This window comes from Protobothrops mucrosquamatus, unplaced genomic scaffold (genome assembly GCF_001527695.2).
Source record: "Protobothrops mucrosquamatus isolate PMUCROS unplaced genomic scaffold, P.Mucros_1.0 scaffold_146, whole genome shotgun sequence".
Taxonomy (NCBI): domain Eukaryota; kingdom Metazoa; phylum Chordata; class Lepidosauria; order Squamata; family Viperidae; genus Protobothrops; species Protobothrops mucrosquamatus.
In genome coordinates, this window is record NW_015386222.1 from 153,248 (window position 1) to 169,714 (window position 16,467).

The following is a 16,467-nucleotide window of genomic DNA, read 5'->3' on the forward strand; positions in this document are numbered from 1 at the left end:
GAGCTGTATTTCTGTAATATTGGGTTTAGTGTACACGTAAAATCAAAAACAGATCTCAGGACAAAAAAATGAACTTTAAGGAAATACTGATTCTACAGGTAGTCCTTGTTTAGTGACTCTAGTTGGGACTGGCAATTCTGACGCTGTACAACTTCATGTGACTGCAACAGGCTCATAATCTCACTTCGCTAAGTGAATAAACATGGTTATTAAGCAAAACATTACATAACTGCAGCTTACAATTTTATTTCCACTTTCTCTAAGACCTTTGCTTGTTGCAAGTCAGTTGGGAAGCACACAAATAGCATTGTGATGATCATAAATGCAAGGATTGGTTGCAAAGCTATGTTATTTCCACCATTGTAACTTCAAATGGACATTAAATCAGGCAGTCAGTAAGCAAGAACTATCTATATTCTGAATAAATTCTCATTTGCTTATCTAAGAAATTAATTTATATTTGCATAATTTTTACTTTGGTACATTTTATGAATCATTTCTGAAGCTTCCAAGTCTAACTCACATTAAATAGAGCAAATATAAAATTTATTCTGAGTATCTCCTATCCCAGGCTTTCAATTCTTCTGAGATTTGTTTTTCTCTAAAATACAAAACCTTTCCAGCAGTGTCATTATCTCTTCCTCAAAAGCCTCTTTATACTTGCTTGTATTTACTTATGTTTTCATGACCTGCACCTCTTGGATTCCCACAATACTATACAGAGATCCATGACACGAACCTTGCAACAATTATATATGCATTACTTGACTGCATGTCAGCTCTAAAACCAATCTACATAAGTTAGTACTTTTATAGCAATCACCAATGCAGAGACAGGGAGGTGTTTGCCACACTATTTTCTCAATGCCTGGGTACACTTCAAAGGAATGTATGCCTTTCAATTCATTCATCATAGTCATTTTCTAACAATGACGCTACTATGCTCATGTGGAATGTAAAGGCTTTCTATTTATGGAAAACAAGAGGTATTCCAAGGAAGTAAAAAGCATACTGCAAGGCATCTCTTCATTTTGCAGTGCATCCAGCTTGCAATAGAACAAAAACTAATATTAATGTAGCTTTATAAAGTTAGGATGGACAGGCAGATCCCAAGGGATTTATCGGCAGATGTTAAGGCACCCACAGGCACTACACACCTAGCATGAAGTATCAACAATTGGTTCCAGAGCTAATATATTGTTGATATATCATATCATTAATGATAACAATTTATCATACATACATCCCATATCCTTTTCTAGTATTTTAGACCTACCTGGCATTTGAAATTCTTTAGGTACTCTGCTCCAACCAGGTCTTCCCGCTCAAATCCAGGTGCCTTCTTATAGCTACTTGCACTAGTTACTGAATCTGTGGGAAAACCAATGCTTTCCAAACTATGGGGTTTTCCAATTGCACCAGGAGGGGATCCACATAAATTAGATGGGCTTCCAAGACTGCTATTTCTACAGAGAATCTAATAGAAACAGGAAGAAAAAAAGATGATAATTTGTGTATTAGATTGTAACAGGCAATTGTAACACTCTCTACCTTTGTACCACAGCTGGTAGTTAACTTCTAAATTCAACCAAGTGACTGAAATATACAAAGCCACAGTTTAATAAAAGTCCAAATAATTACATTTTGCCTTAGTGTCTTAGAAATATTGAGCATTTTTTTCAACATAGCCATATTATTAAAGATGAGAATATCTTCACTGCAATTTTGATTGTTCTCCGTAGTTCATATGCTGTAACAGCTTTCTGTGACCTTCAGAGATCCAAATACTGCATCAACTGCCACAATCTCAATATATCATACAAATTTCTAATGCAAAATCAAGTACATTCCTTACTGTAAATTGATGCTGTCATATTTAAAGTGGTTTCGAATTCTCACAGCGGAAAAAGTAAACCCATGAAATATGTCCTGCTTCTGTTTCAGAGAGCAGGCAATTTGGAGATGCTTATCACAATAATGGAGTGAATATGCTCCCCAATTCAAAATAATGCCTCTTCCCCTAGAGAGAATACTTACTGTAGCAGAAGTAGGGCTAGTTGGTAGAGTTCCTGGTTTATTCCATACCTACAGTGCAAAGATAAATGAAACATATCATATGTGACATGGGCTACAGATTTCTGGAAGACACACAGGTTTACTCACTTGGACATATTTTTAATTAAAACAAGCTTTATTTTTTTCTGTCAGCTATATTACATGTACAGTATGTGTCACATTATGATACAAATTTGGACTAAGATATGTGTAAGATCTCATGCAGTATTATAATCTACCCTTCAAAATCCCCCAAGGTGAAAACTTATGCTAGGTAGTAGCCAGGGCTTTTTTTCAGCCGGAACGCGGCGGAACCGCGTTCCGGCACCTTTTTCCGGGCCGGCCGCACCGGAAATAGCCCCTCCCGCACCGGAAATAGCCCCTCCCAAATTTTACTTGCATTCCTGTTCTCTAAAGGGGCGGTCCTAGGGTTTGATGAGGGCGTGGCCAGGTTTGAGTTCCGCCACCTTTTCTCTGAGAAAAAAAGCCCTGGTAGTAGCAATATCACTTCTAAGAATTGGTTGGATTTATTCAATTGAAAAGTGGCAAGATTCTGTTGAACTAGAACTAATGTATAATTTATGCAATTTAAATGCTATAAAGATGCTGAGCTAGCTCTGAGCCTGTAATCCTAAACTTTTATCTTCTTCTTCTTGTGCCATACCCGTTATCGGACGTTCAGAATCATGTTGGCGATCCTGTTGGCTTTTATCTATTTTATTTTATTTTATTTTAAACTTTTAACTAGGACAGGTGTATCCAACCTGTGGGCCATGACAGGTTGGATACAGGTTATTAGACAGCTAATAATGCGGCCTCACAAGATCATAAACTTTTAAGATTATTATCTGTTATTTATATATACTAACGATATTATATGTTTCATTTGCATCCCAACATAATTCCGCTTCACTCAATGTGGCCCAGGCAAGCCAAAAGGTTGGACACCCATGACGTAGGAGCAGTTGCCATTATTCACAAAGACAAGCTCAAGCTTTTGGGATCAAAAAAGGGTCAGCAATGTTCTTCTATCTAGAAAGAACTTATATTTAGAGAGAACAGCAGTATCACATGCTCAGTGAGGAATTTTGTAACAATTTTACATACATTGCTAAGGTCTGGGGCTTGTGGACTAGAAGGGCTGACAGGAACAGAATCGCCTGCTGCTGAGGGCATGTACATTACAGGGCCAGTTTGCGTTGGGCTAGAGACAGCAGATGTTGGCTGTAAATCTTCACTAAGTGGAGGTTCTATAAGAAACAGAACAAAACAAACCACACGATAAATGCAGTTACAAAAATGGGTTCACAAACAACTCTATAAGAGCAAAGGTTAAACAGGCAATGCCTAGCACTAGTTCTAAGGGCTAATCTTCCAGCTGCAGCAATCTACAAACCACTATAGAAAAAACAAGAAGGCATCATAAGACTAAGGGAGAGAATGTAACATCTTCCTTTTTTTCCCTATACCGATAGTCTTAAAGAATAGCAGATACATATTCATAGTAGCTGCTTTAATTAGGCTTTATGCTGCCCTAGTTTATTACACTTAAGATTTTTTATTCAACGTATATTCCACCTTTCTCCCTAAACGGCCTTCAAGACAACTACTAATAAAATATAAACATTTTAAATAATTGTTAACTAAATCAGATTGGAAAGGTCTGGCTGAAATTCCTTTCATATCACCTGGGTAACTTTAATATAAAAGCAGCTTCATATTGAAATAAAAATGTAATCAACCCTGAAATTATGTATGTTTTCAAAAATTAGAAACAGTTTTATTTATGACTGAAAAATAATTGATCTTTCAATGTGGACATAATATGATCACAGAATTGGTTACCAGTTAGTAGACTGTTTATTTCTTTTTGAGCTTAAAAATAGCTGAAACCTCAAAACACAAGCTCTATCTGTAGTTCTTTCATGAGATCTTGGCTTTGCATATATTACACCATAGCTTGTTTGAAAAGGCCGACAATCTTTATCCTACTCTCAATGCAAAAGGTTGACAGGAAGAGGCCTAATCTGAAAATCATGGATGTATAATATTTTGAAATTCTGGAATTTGGGGTGTACAAAAAGCGATGCACATTTAGGAATGAAAAAAACCATCCATGTCTATGATGGCAAGTAGGTGTTCAGGGAGTAACCTCTTGAAGGTTTGTGCTTCTGTTCCAAGTTTTTCTGTCTCAAGTGATTATCCTTGTTAAAAAGGAAAGAAAAAAAACAGACAATATAAACAGATGACTGAATAATAATATCTGGATGCTCTAGGCATTTCTAAAAGCAACTATGGATATGTTCATTGTTGGGAAGCAGTCGGTGTCAAAAGTTTTTTTTAAAAAAAATTGCATTTTTTTTCTTCATCGTGCCCTTGTTTTATAGTTGAAGGAAGAGCATGACAAACAATATAGTAAAAAAAACTTGTCCCCTTTTGTTCCATCAGAATTAGATCATACCAATAGCAAATTACAACTTCAAAATAAGTAGTACACAGTAGCATTCACAGTATCTTTAACTAGCCACTGGGTGTCACTTCTGCTTTGAGAACAAAGCGCAGGGCTATCAACCATCTGATGACTGAAGACTACTTTCTAAAAAAAATATATGCAGTTTGAAATAAAATTCACTATATATTATTTTTGGGTTTTTCCCCCCCTATGTGACTAATTATGAGGGAGGAAGGAAGTTTGGTTGCTTAAAATTATACTTGCCTTGTTTAATATAGCAAGCAATGTTGTACTCTAAACAAGACTCAGAATAACATTCAGTAGACAGATTATTGCTACATAAAGAGAAGACCACCTACGTTCTACATGTGCAAAGGCACAGAAGGGTCCCCTGGGACAGCTGCCAGACTGCTGCATATCATTACATTTTGTTGATTTGTAGATCTGGGAAAAATACAAACAAAAAGAAAAGTTGGGACAAGATGAAGCTGCTCAAACTCAGCTGCTTATGATGGATTTAGAAAGAGAGAAATGTATTAAGAAGTATAATAGATAGCTTGACATTTCGGTTGCACTTTAAATATAGACTGAATAAATCTGTGGAGACTGAGGCTATGTTGGGTCTTAGAGTAGCATGCTGGGATGGGCAGCATTCCCCCCCAAAAACCCCAAAATAGATAGATTCAAAACAAACATAATTTTAGTTTCATATAATTTAATTAACTCAATCAGTTAGATATGGATAATATGACTCCAATAATTTGTCCTGCCTGCCATTCCAAAAAAGAACCAGTTGTGGTGTAATGGTTTAAAGCCCCAGGCTAGAAACTGAATGACTGTGAGTTCAAGTCTAATTAGTTCTAGTCTAATTAGTTCTAGCTAATCGGGTGATCATGGAGCAGTCACTCTCCCCCAGCTCTAAGAAGTTGGCAATGGCAAACCACTTCTAAAAATATTGCTAGGAAAATTGCAGGGATTTATCCAGGAAGTCTCCAGGAATCAAAGACTAACTTGAAAGCAAAAAAAAAAAAAAATCATTCTAAAAATAAAAATTTGAGGATTCTGGTGGACTGAGGACTGCATATAATTCTGAACCTCAGCCTATGCTTGGAATTAATATCTACAGAATTGTACCTTAGATCTTTAAAGAACTATTTCCAGTGATGCATGCATATACATAACATATGGGCAGAATTATAGCATAATCTACTCTTATTCACACAGAACCTCTAACGGCTTACCCTTAAATGTGCATATAGGACTGTGGTATTAATTATCTTTGCAATTTACTCAAAGATTGTCCCATCAAATGGAGCTATCCAGGAACAATACTTCAGTTTAGGTAATGCATTTTCAGCAAAAGAAGTAATTCGGAAGAAAACTTTTCAAATACATGGAAATCAATCCAGATGCACTGCCCCACCAATTGCTAGCCATATTCTCCTGGCACTTCCACATATGGCTTTGGCACAGTTCCTATATGTCACTATGATCACATGCCATCTTCTTTCCGGGACAGCTGAGCTGATTATTTTTTGACTCCTTGTGAGACATTTCACCTCACAAACTTTGTTTTCAATTGCTGAAATTTTGTGGCCTTTGGAAAGCTGTTTTCCCACCAACCAAACTTTGCTTCAATCTGCCTTGTCCTCCTTAACTTGGAATCCTCTAGTATATTTCAGAAGCACCCTTATCAGGGAGCCCAATCTTAAATCTTTCTAGTGAGTTTTTAAGCAATTTCACAATCTCTAAACAACAGAAAGGCTTGTAAACAGGATGCACTGAATTTGTTTTTTATATATTATTGCATCTATACCTTATATTTCCAAACACACAATAAAACTTTCATATATAAAACATAACAAGATTAAAATCAAAACCCAACTCATTGTAGGGGGCTCATTCCATAGCCTGGGAAGCACACAAGAGAAAAAATTTCCCTGACAGTAAAGCCTCTGTATCTTCATGAGGCTACAGAATACCTCAGTCTCAGAGTCTAGCTTTCTCCTTAACCAAAGTGTTTCCTTATTAAGAGTGCCTCCATCTTCTGGATTTAACTTCGGTTTGTTCTCTGTCATCATCCAGTCCATTATCATAATGAGCAAACTTCAAAGAGACCAACTGCATCTTGGAATTAGAAGGTAGGGAGCAATTGAGCAGGCTGTCATCAATTGAGCAAGTTGTCATCAACACATTCCTGCTCTGAATGAGTTCCTTCTGGAGTTTTGTGTAGCTTTAAACAGCACAGAAGGACAAGCCAAGTCCTATGGGGTACTATAGGTCAACATTCTAGGAGGTCAAACCATAGTCCCCCTGCGGCACCTTCTGGCGGGAAGGACCAAAACTGTTGCAGAGCAGTGTTTTCAAGGCCCAATTTTGCCAGATGGTATCAAAAGCCATCAAGAAGACAGTCAGGTATATTCTCTCAACTAGTTTCTGGTGTAAATCATCCTCTGAGACAATCAAAACAGTAATTAGCATGAGTATTGTATGGTTTATCATCTCCAGTAAATTGTGTAATCTCTGCATTTATCTATGTAAATGACCAACAAGGAAGAGTCTTTACCTCTGGGTGAAACTGTTGCTCTGTGCGGGTATGACAGTACTGGCATGCATCTCCATTGTCACACTTACTAGGATCTCCCCACTCATCTCCATGTTTCACGCTAGGGCATGGGGAGGATCTGTAGCAATAAGTAGAAAAAGAACGAGTTAGAAAGTCATATAATTTTTGAGCCAAACAGAGAAACCGTATCTACAATAGTTGTATAGCTGAATTTCTGACACGGAGTACCTTTACTGTTTGCTAGTCTTCCTCAAGAAGGACAAATTGCATTTCATCAAACAACGCTAATACAAATCACTTCTATTTAATTCAAATTGGTCAAGGACAAGTAGATTATAAATATGTAGTTGGGTTATAGCTGAGCCCTGAAACAGTCCCCAAAATAGTGCTTAATGTTTAGAAAAGGAAAGCTTATGGCAGCAGGAACATAAGGAAAGGAGATAAATAACTGCTAATCAGCATATGATTAGGAAGTATAATGTTTTTTCTTGAAATACACTTCTCAGAAAAGTGCTGTTTCAAAAAGTCTTCACTCTGAGGCCATTCGGTTTGATGCTCATTCCAGTTTTCATGAGGAAACAATATTCTGAACATCATAACAGAACAGCTGCATCTCGTTAAGTATTCCCTGATTAATTCTTAGAATGTAACTCCAATGTGGCAATAGGCTGAGAACTACAACTTGAAAGCCACCTACTTATATGCGAACTTATTTTGCAACAAGGGTTATTTTCTTTTTCATGCTGACATCATAATAGAGCGCAACAGGCTTAAAGCACATGCACCCTAACCCAGGGCTTTTCAACCAGTGGTACAGGTACCACCTGTGGTACATTGGCACCTGGCAGGTGGTCCGCAACCATCCTAGAAAAGTGGTAGCGGGGGAGGGGAATGAGCTGAACCGGTGGCAACACTGCACAACCCTGAGCGAGAGATGGCTGGAGCTGCAGGGCTGTCAGGGCTCAGCGGAAGCGCCAGGATCAGTGCCACTTTCCAGCTGATCGGAGCTTCTTCGAGGCTGTCAGGGCTCAGTGGAAGCACCAGGGTCAGCGCCAGTCTCCAGCTGGAGCTCGGCGCTGATCCTGGCGCTTCTGCTGAGCCCTGAAGAAGCACCAATCAGCTGGAAAGCAGCACTGATCCTGGTGCTTCTGCTGAGCCCAGAAGAAGCGCCGATCAGCTGGAATGTTGTAGCATCTCCAGGGTCTTGTGATTTATATTCAGATGCTTGGCAACTGATTCATATTTATGATGGTCACAGTGTCCCAGGGTCATGTGAAGTGACCAAAACCTGCTGCAACCACCCAGCAGACGGGGGGAATAAAAACCAAACACACCCCCACCCCTGCTGCCAATCCTCAACAGAAATGCTCACAACAATGAAAACCTTATACAGGAGGAAGAGCGCCGCCGGGCGGGCAGGCAGGTGTCTTGCTCGGCTGTGGCTTGGGGGGCACTTTTTTCAGTGCCATTGTAACTTCTAAGAGTCACTAAGCAAACTGTTGTAAGTCGAGGACTACCTGTACTTTATCACTTTTTTTTTTTTTGGTCATCAAGTTTTTGACACCTTGCTAGGCGACTGGTGGTACTCACATGTTGCCATATTCTAAAAGTGGTACAATGGGTGAAAAGGTTGAAAAGCCCTGCCCTAACCCTTACTTATGGCAGCATTTACACAGATGTAATTCTGACCCATGAATTAACTACTTAATGTGAAATACAGTCTTCCCACCATGCTTGATGTATTTATTACACTGAGATTGAAGTTACTATCCAAACGAAGGAAACGTCAAGCCTTGGGCCCCTTATAACCAGGTTTTGAAGCACTGTACCTGTATTTGTGTTTCCTAGGGCTCCTTCTTCTATCTTTGCTATTATGATAATAAGGGCAGGCATAACCTTGGCGACAGAGGCGTGGGGGCTTCTTACATTGTTCTGTTTTGTAGTTTCCCAAAACATAAGTTGTGTCTGTGAAGATAAGTATAATTAATTAACTAAAATCCTAAGCATACTTATTTCTATACAAGGCTGTTTTTTAGAGGAGAGACTAATTCAAGCATAATTGGATTCAGGACTGTGTAAAACCCCAAGGAACTTACCTTGCCACCTTGGCTCTTCACTGAGTATTTTCTCTATCATAGCATGGCTAGCGGCAACTGCAGACTGACCTTCTATGCCACTTTCTGATGTGGTCTGACCATTCTGCAAAGCTTCCATGGCCTGAAGCTCCCTTAGGGAACATAGATAAATTAGCAATATGCAGGTACAGATACTTAAAGAAAAACATATGTGCCTATCGGCTTTTTGAAAAAATCTTTCTAATAATATTGAGAATCCTACTAAAAGCTGAGGTAAAAGGCAGCCTAGGAAAAAAAAACATCATCGCCAAAATTGCAATGGAAAAGGGTGTGATTTGCACAGCTTATAGTTCTTAACTGTTTTCCCTGATTTTATTATCTCCCCTTGGGTATCTCTTCTCCCTCAGATCCAGGTGTCTGTTGGCTGCATCATGGAAGAAGCAGTAGGATGAAGAGAATGAAAAAGGGTTAAGCATTTCTTCACAGATTAGAGGTGCATGGGGGAGAAATGCTTAACCCTTTGGTTATTTGGTAATTTGGCTTCATTCACACATCTGCCTCAACCTAGTGCCAAAATGGTGTGCTGTTTAGTGAGTGTATTGTATATTTTTACCATGGAGCTTCCATCTCAGTGCGAACCTGTTGTTCTGGGGAAAAAGTGATGTTTTCCAATGGAAAACAGAGTACAATTTCCTATGCATGCCTTAGGACAGGGGTACCCAACCCCCGGTCTGTGGACCAGTCCGTGGCATGCCAGCAACTGGTCCGCACAAACGAGCAAAGCCCCATCCACAAGATGTAGGCAGCACCCAAAACTACACCCCCTCCGGTCTGTGGAAAAACCTCTCTCCACATAACTGGTCCCTGGTGCCCAAAAGGTTGGGGACCTCTGCCTTAGAGCTCTATAGCTCCATGGCCATTTTTAGTTGGGCTGTTAAGAGAAAACAAAACAGGCCAAGCAATCAAAACTGTTTTTCTTTTTTAGGCTCAGGTAGGAACATATTCCATGAAGTTGCTATTCCTACTAGTAACCTCCACTGCTTAGTTTTTCTCCTCTCCAGTATCCAAGAGAAGAGGAAAAACTGGTGACAGTTATGTCTCTTCCAGTAGGTGTAAAGACCTCTTGGAAAGGAAAAAAATCTAGAGAGACAGAGTTCCTCTGCCCTCCCTACTCCACTCCCCTTTCCTGCAGTTGCTCTTACCTCCAAGCTGCTTTTTATAGCAGTCCTCAACAGCCACAGAACTGCCTTCATGAGAGGGCAGAAACTCTGCTGCTCTCATTTTGGAGGTGCAGCAAAAAGGAAGCAGTGGTTTCTTGATCTGTATGTGTTCTTTCCATCTTGAGAATGCGAGGAAAGCACAACACCAGGGGTGTGGGAAAAGCCCTACAACTCCCAGACCAGCACCTACTACGAGTTATCTAATTTGGCCATTACATATACTTTAGGTTGCTTATATTATTTTTACAAATCCACAATTGCTTTTACTTTCTTTTGGTTGAAAGTTGATTCTTGTCAGGCATCTACAAAAGTACAAAAGTATTTGCCTCAGAAAGAGGCTCAATATCTCTCTAGCTAACTTGCTATCAAGCCTATAGTCAGTGCAATGGTTGAATTTTATCTAAATTCTGTAATGTGGCACATTGGGTTGTATTAATTCCATTCACAATAACCATTTTCATAAGGCTCTTTACCTAAAGTCACCTTTCAATGCATGACAGTCCAAAAAAGCAATAAATCTTCTAATGTTGAAGAACTTCGCATTGATTAGCATTTTACATTCCAGGATTTCCATTTAGATTCAGCAAGTAAATATCACAGAATTTATTCCCTACTAACCTGATATCATAAACTGGAGAACGTAGGTCATGTGGCCCATGAGCAAAAGCACAATGAAGGCCATTCTTGGTGCAATTTCCTTTTGAATCAGTCTCATGGATGCAGATTCCAGTTTTGTAGTAGCGTAGATGATATCGCCGTTCTGTATCACCGGTAGTTCTATGCAGGAATGGACACCTAAGGAGGAGGGGGGAAAAGAAAGAGCTCACAAAAACTTAAAATCTCAAACATGCTTTCTAACCAAAAAAATTCAAAATCCTTTTAGATGAACAGTCAACAGGGTTGAGAAATCCAGCATTTTTCCTTCTGAAAATAATTCCATTTGTAAATTAAGGACATGCAGTAAAACTTCCATAGCTGACCACCTCCTTACATTGACCACCTCCCTAAGTTGACCTAATTTTTATAGACCAGACACACACTATATGTACACAATAGAAAGCCAACCTCTCTATATTGACCGCCTCTGTAAGTTGTATCTTGGCAACCTGGACCTTGATAAATAATATTAAGTTACTCTCTATAACTTGACCAGCTGAGTCCAGTCTGCACCAAGGGCAAGAAAAGTGAAATGTAGAATTGGTAGTAATGAATTTCTTTCCAGAAGAATATCAAAGAATACAATATTTTTGACTTTGATTCGGCAGTAAATATGATGACATCTTTAACGCTGACGAGTGTGGACTCTTTTTCAAGGCAATGCCTGACAGGAGCCTCATTACGAGGGGTGACAAATGTAGGAGTGGAAAACTTTCTAAAGAACTTTTTAAGAATTCTGCTGTGTGCTAGCTTAAACGGAGAGAAGCTATAAACCTTCGGTAAAGCCTTGCTCATTCAAGAACCTGCAGCCCAAAGATATTCCCGCCACCTGGAAATCTAACAAATCTGCATGGATGACTGGTGCTCTATTTGAGGAGTGGACCAAGAAATGAAGAAGAAGAAATTGTCCATTCTCCTTGTAGTGGGCAATTGTCCTAGTCATCCCAAAGTGAATCATCTTGTAAACATGAAACTGAAATTTTTGCCTCCAAACACTACATCAAAAATTCAACCATTCGACCAAGGCATAACCAAAACATTCAAAATGCATTACCGAACTCAGCTTCTGCAGTGGGTCATTCCTAAAGCACAAACCTATGATCTGTCTGCTGAAGCAAAACCCTGACCCAGAAGCAATTTTCCAATCAGTATTGACCGAGGTACAACCCTGTGGAAAAGTGCTGGAAGCAACTGACAAAGCAGAAGAATTAAGTGAGGAGGACACAGAAATTGCAGATACCGTGTTTCCCCGAAAATAAGACCGGGTCTTTTTTTTTCCTTCCAAAAGAGGCACCAGGTCTTATTTTCGGGGTAGGCACCAACAGCCCCACCCAGCTGGTCCACTTCTTCTGGGGCTGAAGTTCTGCAGCTGCATTCGGGCCTGCATTTTGCAGCAGGCCTTTCCAGAAGGCCTAGGCAGCTGAGTACTGAGCTAGGGATTCAATCCATACCTTGGTACTCGGCTGCTGAGGTCTTGAAGAACCGAGCTATGGATTGAATCCATAGCTCAGTTCTTGGCTGCACAGGTCTTCCGGAAAGCCCTGTGACTGAGAAATGCAGGCCTGGCTGCAGAAGAGGCCTCAGAAGAAGTGGGCCAGCAAGGAGAGGCCTGGCTGTAACGTAAGTGGGTGCGGGACAGGTGGGGCAGCTCCACAACCACATCCCCACCCTAGCTTGATTTTTAGTTGTGTGCCTCGCCCCCAAACTAGTGCTTATTTTTGGGATAGGGCTTATATTAGGCCCACCCTCCAAAAATCAAACTAAGGCTTATTGTTGGTGTAGGCCTTACTTTCGGGAGTCATTTGCCCTGCAAAAATGCCCAGGTATGCTGAGTGGTATAGCCAGCATTGAGAGTGCTTTCTCCGCTTAACTTCATAAAGAGAGTAAGAAACAGACTAAAATTGACTTTTTTTTTTCAGAAAGAATGATCACACTTTGATTTTGTGTAATACAGTATTGATGAATGATTTTCCTGTGTTTTCATTATGTATGTTTCTGTATGACATTCTATAATAAAAGCTTTACAATAAAATGAGGCATGTCTACATATCAGTACAGTTGTTCCGTATGTTGACCACTTTTGTCCAGTCTCTTGGGTGGTCAACTTTCAGAGGTTTTACTGTATATAAGGATTCAATCCTCTAAACAAATACTTTATGATAAATCTCACTAATTTTTCTAGAATTATTCCAGAGCACAAAACTTTGAAATAAAGCTTTGACTTTGGGAGGAACTATAGCTTTTTCCACATTCTTGATAAGCTCTTCTGCAAGATTTTAAAAGCTGGAATTGATGAATTTTCCTCTGTTAATGCAGGCTGGACTTTCCGTCAGGTCAAATAAGAGACAGCCTTGAGTAACTTACTCATCTCCTTCAGGGCAGATCCCTGTGGTCTCATCATATTTGGTGCAGTAAATGTCAGGACTGTAGTTAAAGGTGCCATCCCGACGGCGGATAGATCGGCGACGACGCTGGTTAACAAAGTGCCAATGGAAGCATGTATAGGGCCTGTGCTGAGTACATTTGTGCTGCACAAACAGGGGACACTGCTCTGTGCGGAATTCCTTCAGGTATCTGCAAAGAGAAAGAGACTGGCTTGAGCTACAGCCGGACAGCTCAACTGAGCCCCACAACAGATTCACACCAAATCATTCTACCCTTCTTGTTTAAGTTTGAAATTTAAATATATTCACAAAAAAGCTGGGCAAACATATGGCAGGGGTGAATAAATTATTTATTCTCTTCTTAGCAATCAAAACTTCTTCCCCAATTTGGTGTATTTCCATTTGCCTTTTACTTCCCACAAGGAAACCAGTTGAGTTGAGCAATAAAACACTCAGTTTAATTTCTACATTCTTGGATCTTGTTTCAGATGAGTTAAATTAGATTACCATCTTTGTGGCAGCTACATGCTGTCAAATGGATACCAGAGCAAAAGAATCAAGAAATAAAGAAAAGGCAGATAGTTTATATAACTTTTTTGCATTAATTACTAATAAGTCTACAGTTTAAAAAGTGGAAACTTGCACTATATGAGAAGAGTAAGGAAAGGCATCAAGTATTTCTACCAGTTGAAGTTCTCACTGTCCTCATAATACTCAAGAGTATATTTTGCAGGAGCAGAAAAGATGCCAGGTCTGATACTGGAGCATTTACTTTGGTGCCAAGGTAGAGTAGGGCAGTATGCAAACTGCCTGCCCTACCCTAGCTCAAGAATATGAAATGAGATTCAGAAGAAAGCAAGAAAATGTTTTGATTTATTATAAGGAAAGGTAGATTAATTTTTAAAAACTACATGATAATGCTAGAAAAGGAAACTTCTGTGTCTGCTTTCATATTTCATTTGATATTGTTTGTTAACCCCTGTTGCTTTCCAGGCCTTTCCACTTATATTATTTAGTTTTGCTGGAAGGCAGTGAAGAAACTAGAGAAGTAAGAACTGGTCCAAATGAGGTAGATGGCTCATAGCCTGAAATTCCATCTATTTTAAGCTTCACTGGGAATCCTACACTTGTAGCAGAATACCCCTATTTTAGACACAGTTCTATACAATTTTGCTTTGATGTATGTGTGAGCAAACATATGCATTCATGGTACAGGAATACATCTTTGTTTACTCAAAACATTTGAATTTTCTTAGGAAACTGGGCAGGTTATTTAAAAAACAAAGCGTAAACCAATTGAAGAGGCATTGCTTCAATGTTTACTAACATAATGTAAACTGAAGAATTTAAAAGCTCGAGTCCATCTGCACTATTCTGATTTAATAATTCCGGATTCTCAAATACTTATTAGCACATGGCTTTTAAATGAATGCAATTAATTGCAAGCACTAAAAGATTACAGATAGTCCTCGACTTAGTCTATTCATTCAACGACAGGTCAAAGTTACAGCAGTACTGAAAAAGTGGGTTTGTGACTATTCCTTGAAATTCCAGTCATCGCAGTCATATGATTACACACTCAGATGCTTGGCTCACGATTACATCGCAGCGAGCCACATCGTGTGATTGCCATTTGCAATCTTCCCATCTAGCTTCCCACAAGCAAAATCAATGGGGAAGCCAGCAGGGAAGTTTGCAAGTTGCCCTAGTAAGTTGCTCCCACTGCTTTTTCTCCTGAGGAGCTTGTTACAGAGTGCAAGTTTCCAGGAATCTGGTACTTCATAGTAACCCCGTCCATCTACACTCCATAGTGCAGGGCTTTTCAACCAGTGGTACGGGTACCACCTGTGGTACATTGGCATCTGGCAGGTGGTACGTGAGCATCCTAGAAAAGTGGTAGTGGGGGAGGGGAATGAGCTGAACCGGTGGTAGCACCGCACAAGCCTGAGTGAGAGACGGCTGGAGCTGCAAGGCTGTCAGGGCTCAGCGGAAGTGCCAGGATCAGCGCCAGGCTCCAGCTGGAGCTCGGCGCTGATCCTGACGCTTCTGCTGAGCCCAGAAGCGCCGATCAGCTGGAATGTTGCAGCATCTCCAGAGTCTTGTGATTTACATTCAGATGCTTGGCAACTGATTCATATTTATGATGGTCACAGTGTCCCAGGGTCATGTGAAGTGACCAAAACCCGCTGCAACCCCCCAGCAGACCGGGGGGGGGAATAAAAACCAAACACTCCCCACCCCATCCCCGCTGCCAATCCTCAACAGAAATGCTCACAACAATGAAAACCTCGGACGGGAGGAAGAGTGCGGCCGGGCGGGCAGGCAGGTGTCTTGCTCGGCTGTGCCTTGGGGGGCACTTTTTTCAGTGCCATTGTAACTTCGAACAGTCACTAAGCGAACTGTTGTAAGTCGTGGACTACCTGTACTTTATCACTTTTTCCCTTTTTTGGGGGGGCGTCATCAAGTTTTTGACACCTTGCTAGGCGACTGGTGGTACTCGGATGTTGCCATATCTTAAAAGTGGTACAATGTCACCCATTGTACCACTTTTAAGATATGGCAACATCCGAGTACCACCAGGTTGAAAAAGGTTGAAAAGCCCTGCCATAGTGTATGTGTGCCTTGCTCTCTTGAATCCTTTGCTGACCCACCTGAGGTCACGCCCAGCAGCCTCTGCTGACCCACCTGAGCCTCTGCCAGCCCCCTTGCAGCTTCTGCTGACCTGCCCATGCTCTCTAGTGCCTGCCTCCAGCACCTCCACCTCTCCCATGGCACCTGCACCCTCCCACTGCTTTTTCCCCGCTTAACAACCCACACAAGCTGGGGTTATGACAGCAACTGCGAGTGCCAGGATTGCTGTCATTAAGCGATGGAGTCACATGATGTTGTGCTTTACAATTGCTGTTGTAACTCAAGGATTACCTATGCTGTCAAAAATCAAGGGTTTTCTGAATGTACAGCATTCTATAAACAGTTTTGTCTGCTCAACACAAGGGAACAGTTTTGTTTTTGAACATTTGGCTGGAGTCTTAATATTCCACATTCATTATTAACCACC

General features: G+C 40.4%; 1 protein-coding gene across 1 annotated transcript in view; it reads right to left on the reverse strand.

Moving 5' to 3' along the window:
- The window catches only part of UNK (unk zinc finger), a 37,556-nt gene extending 21,417 nt beyond the window's left edge, over positions 1-16,139 (reverse strand). The window contains exons 1-10 of the mRNA XM_015819073.1: positions 16,061-16,139; positions 13,390-13,645; positions 10,987-11,163; positions 9,170-9,300; positions 8,903-9,038; positions 7,074-7,191; positions 4,867-4,951; positions 3,163-3,305; positions 2,038-2,085; positions 1,277-1,477 (exon numbers count right to left, since the gene is read on the reverse strand). Coding sequence (XP_015674559.1) covers positions 1,277-1,477; positions 2,038-2,085; positions 3,163-3,305; positions 4,867-4,951; positions 7,074-7,191; positions 8,903-9,038; positions 9,170-9,300; positions 10,987-11,163; positions 13,390-13,645; positions 16,061-16,139 — 1,374 coding nt within the window. The remainder of the gene's footprint in view (positions 1-1,276; positions 1,478-2,037; positions 2,086-3,162; positions 3,306-4,866; positions 4,952-7,073; positions 7,192-8,902; positions 9,039-9,169; positions 9,301-10,986; positions 11,164-13,389; positions 13,646-16,060) is intronic.
- Positions 16,140-16,467: the final 328 nt, after the last annotated feature.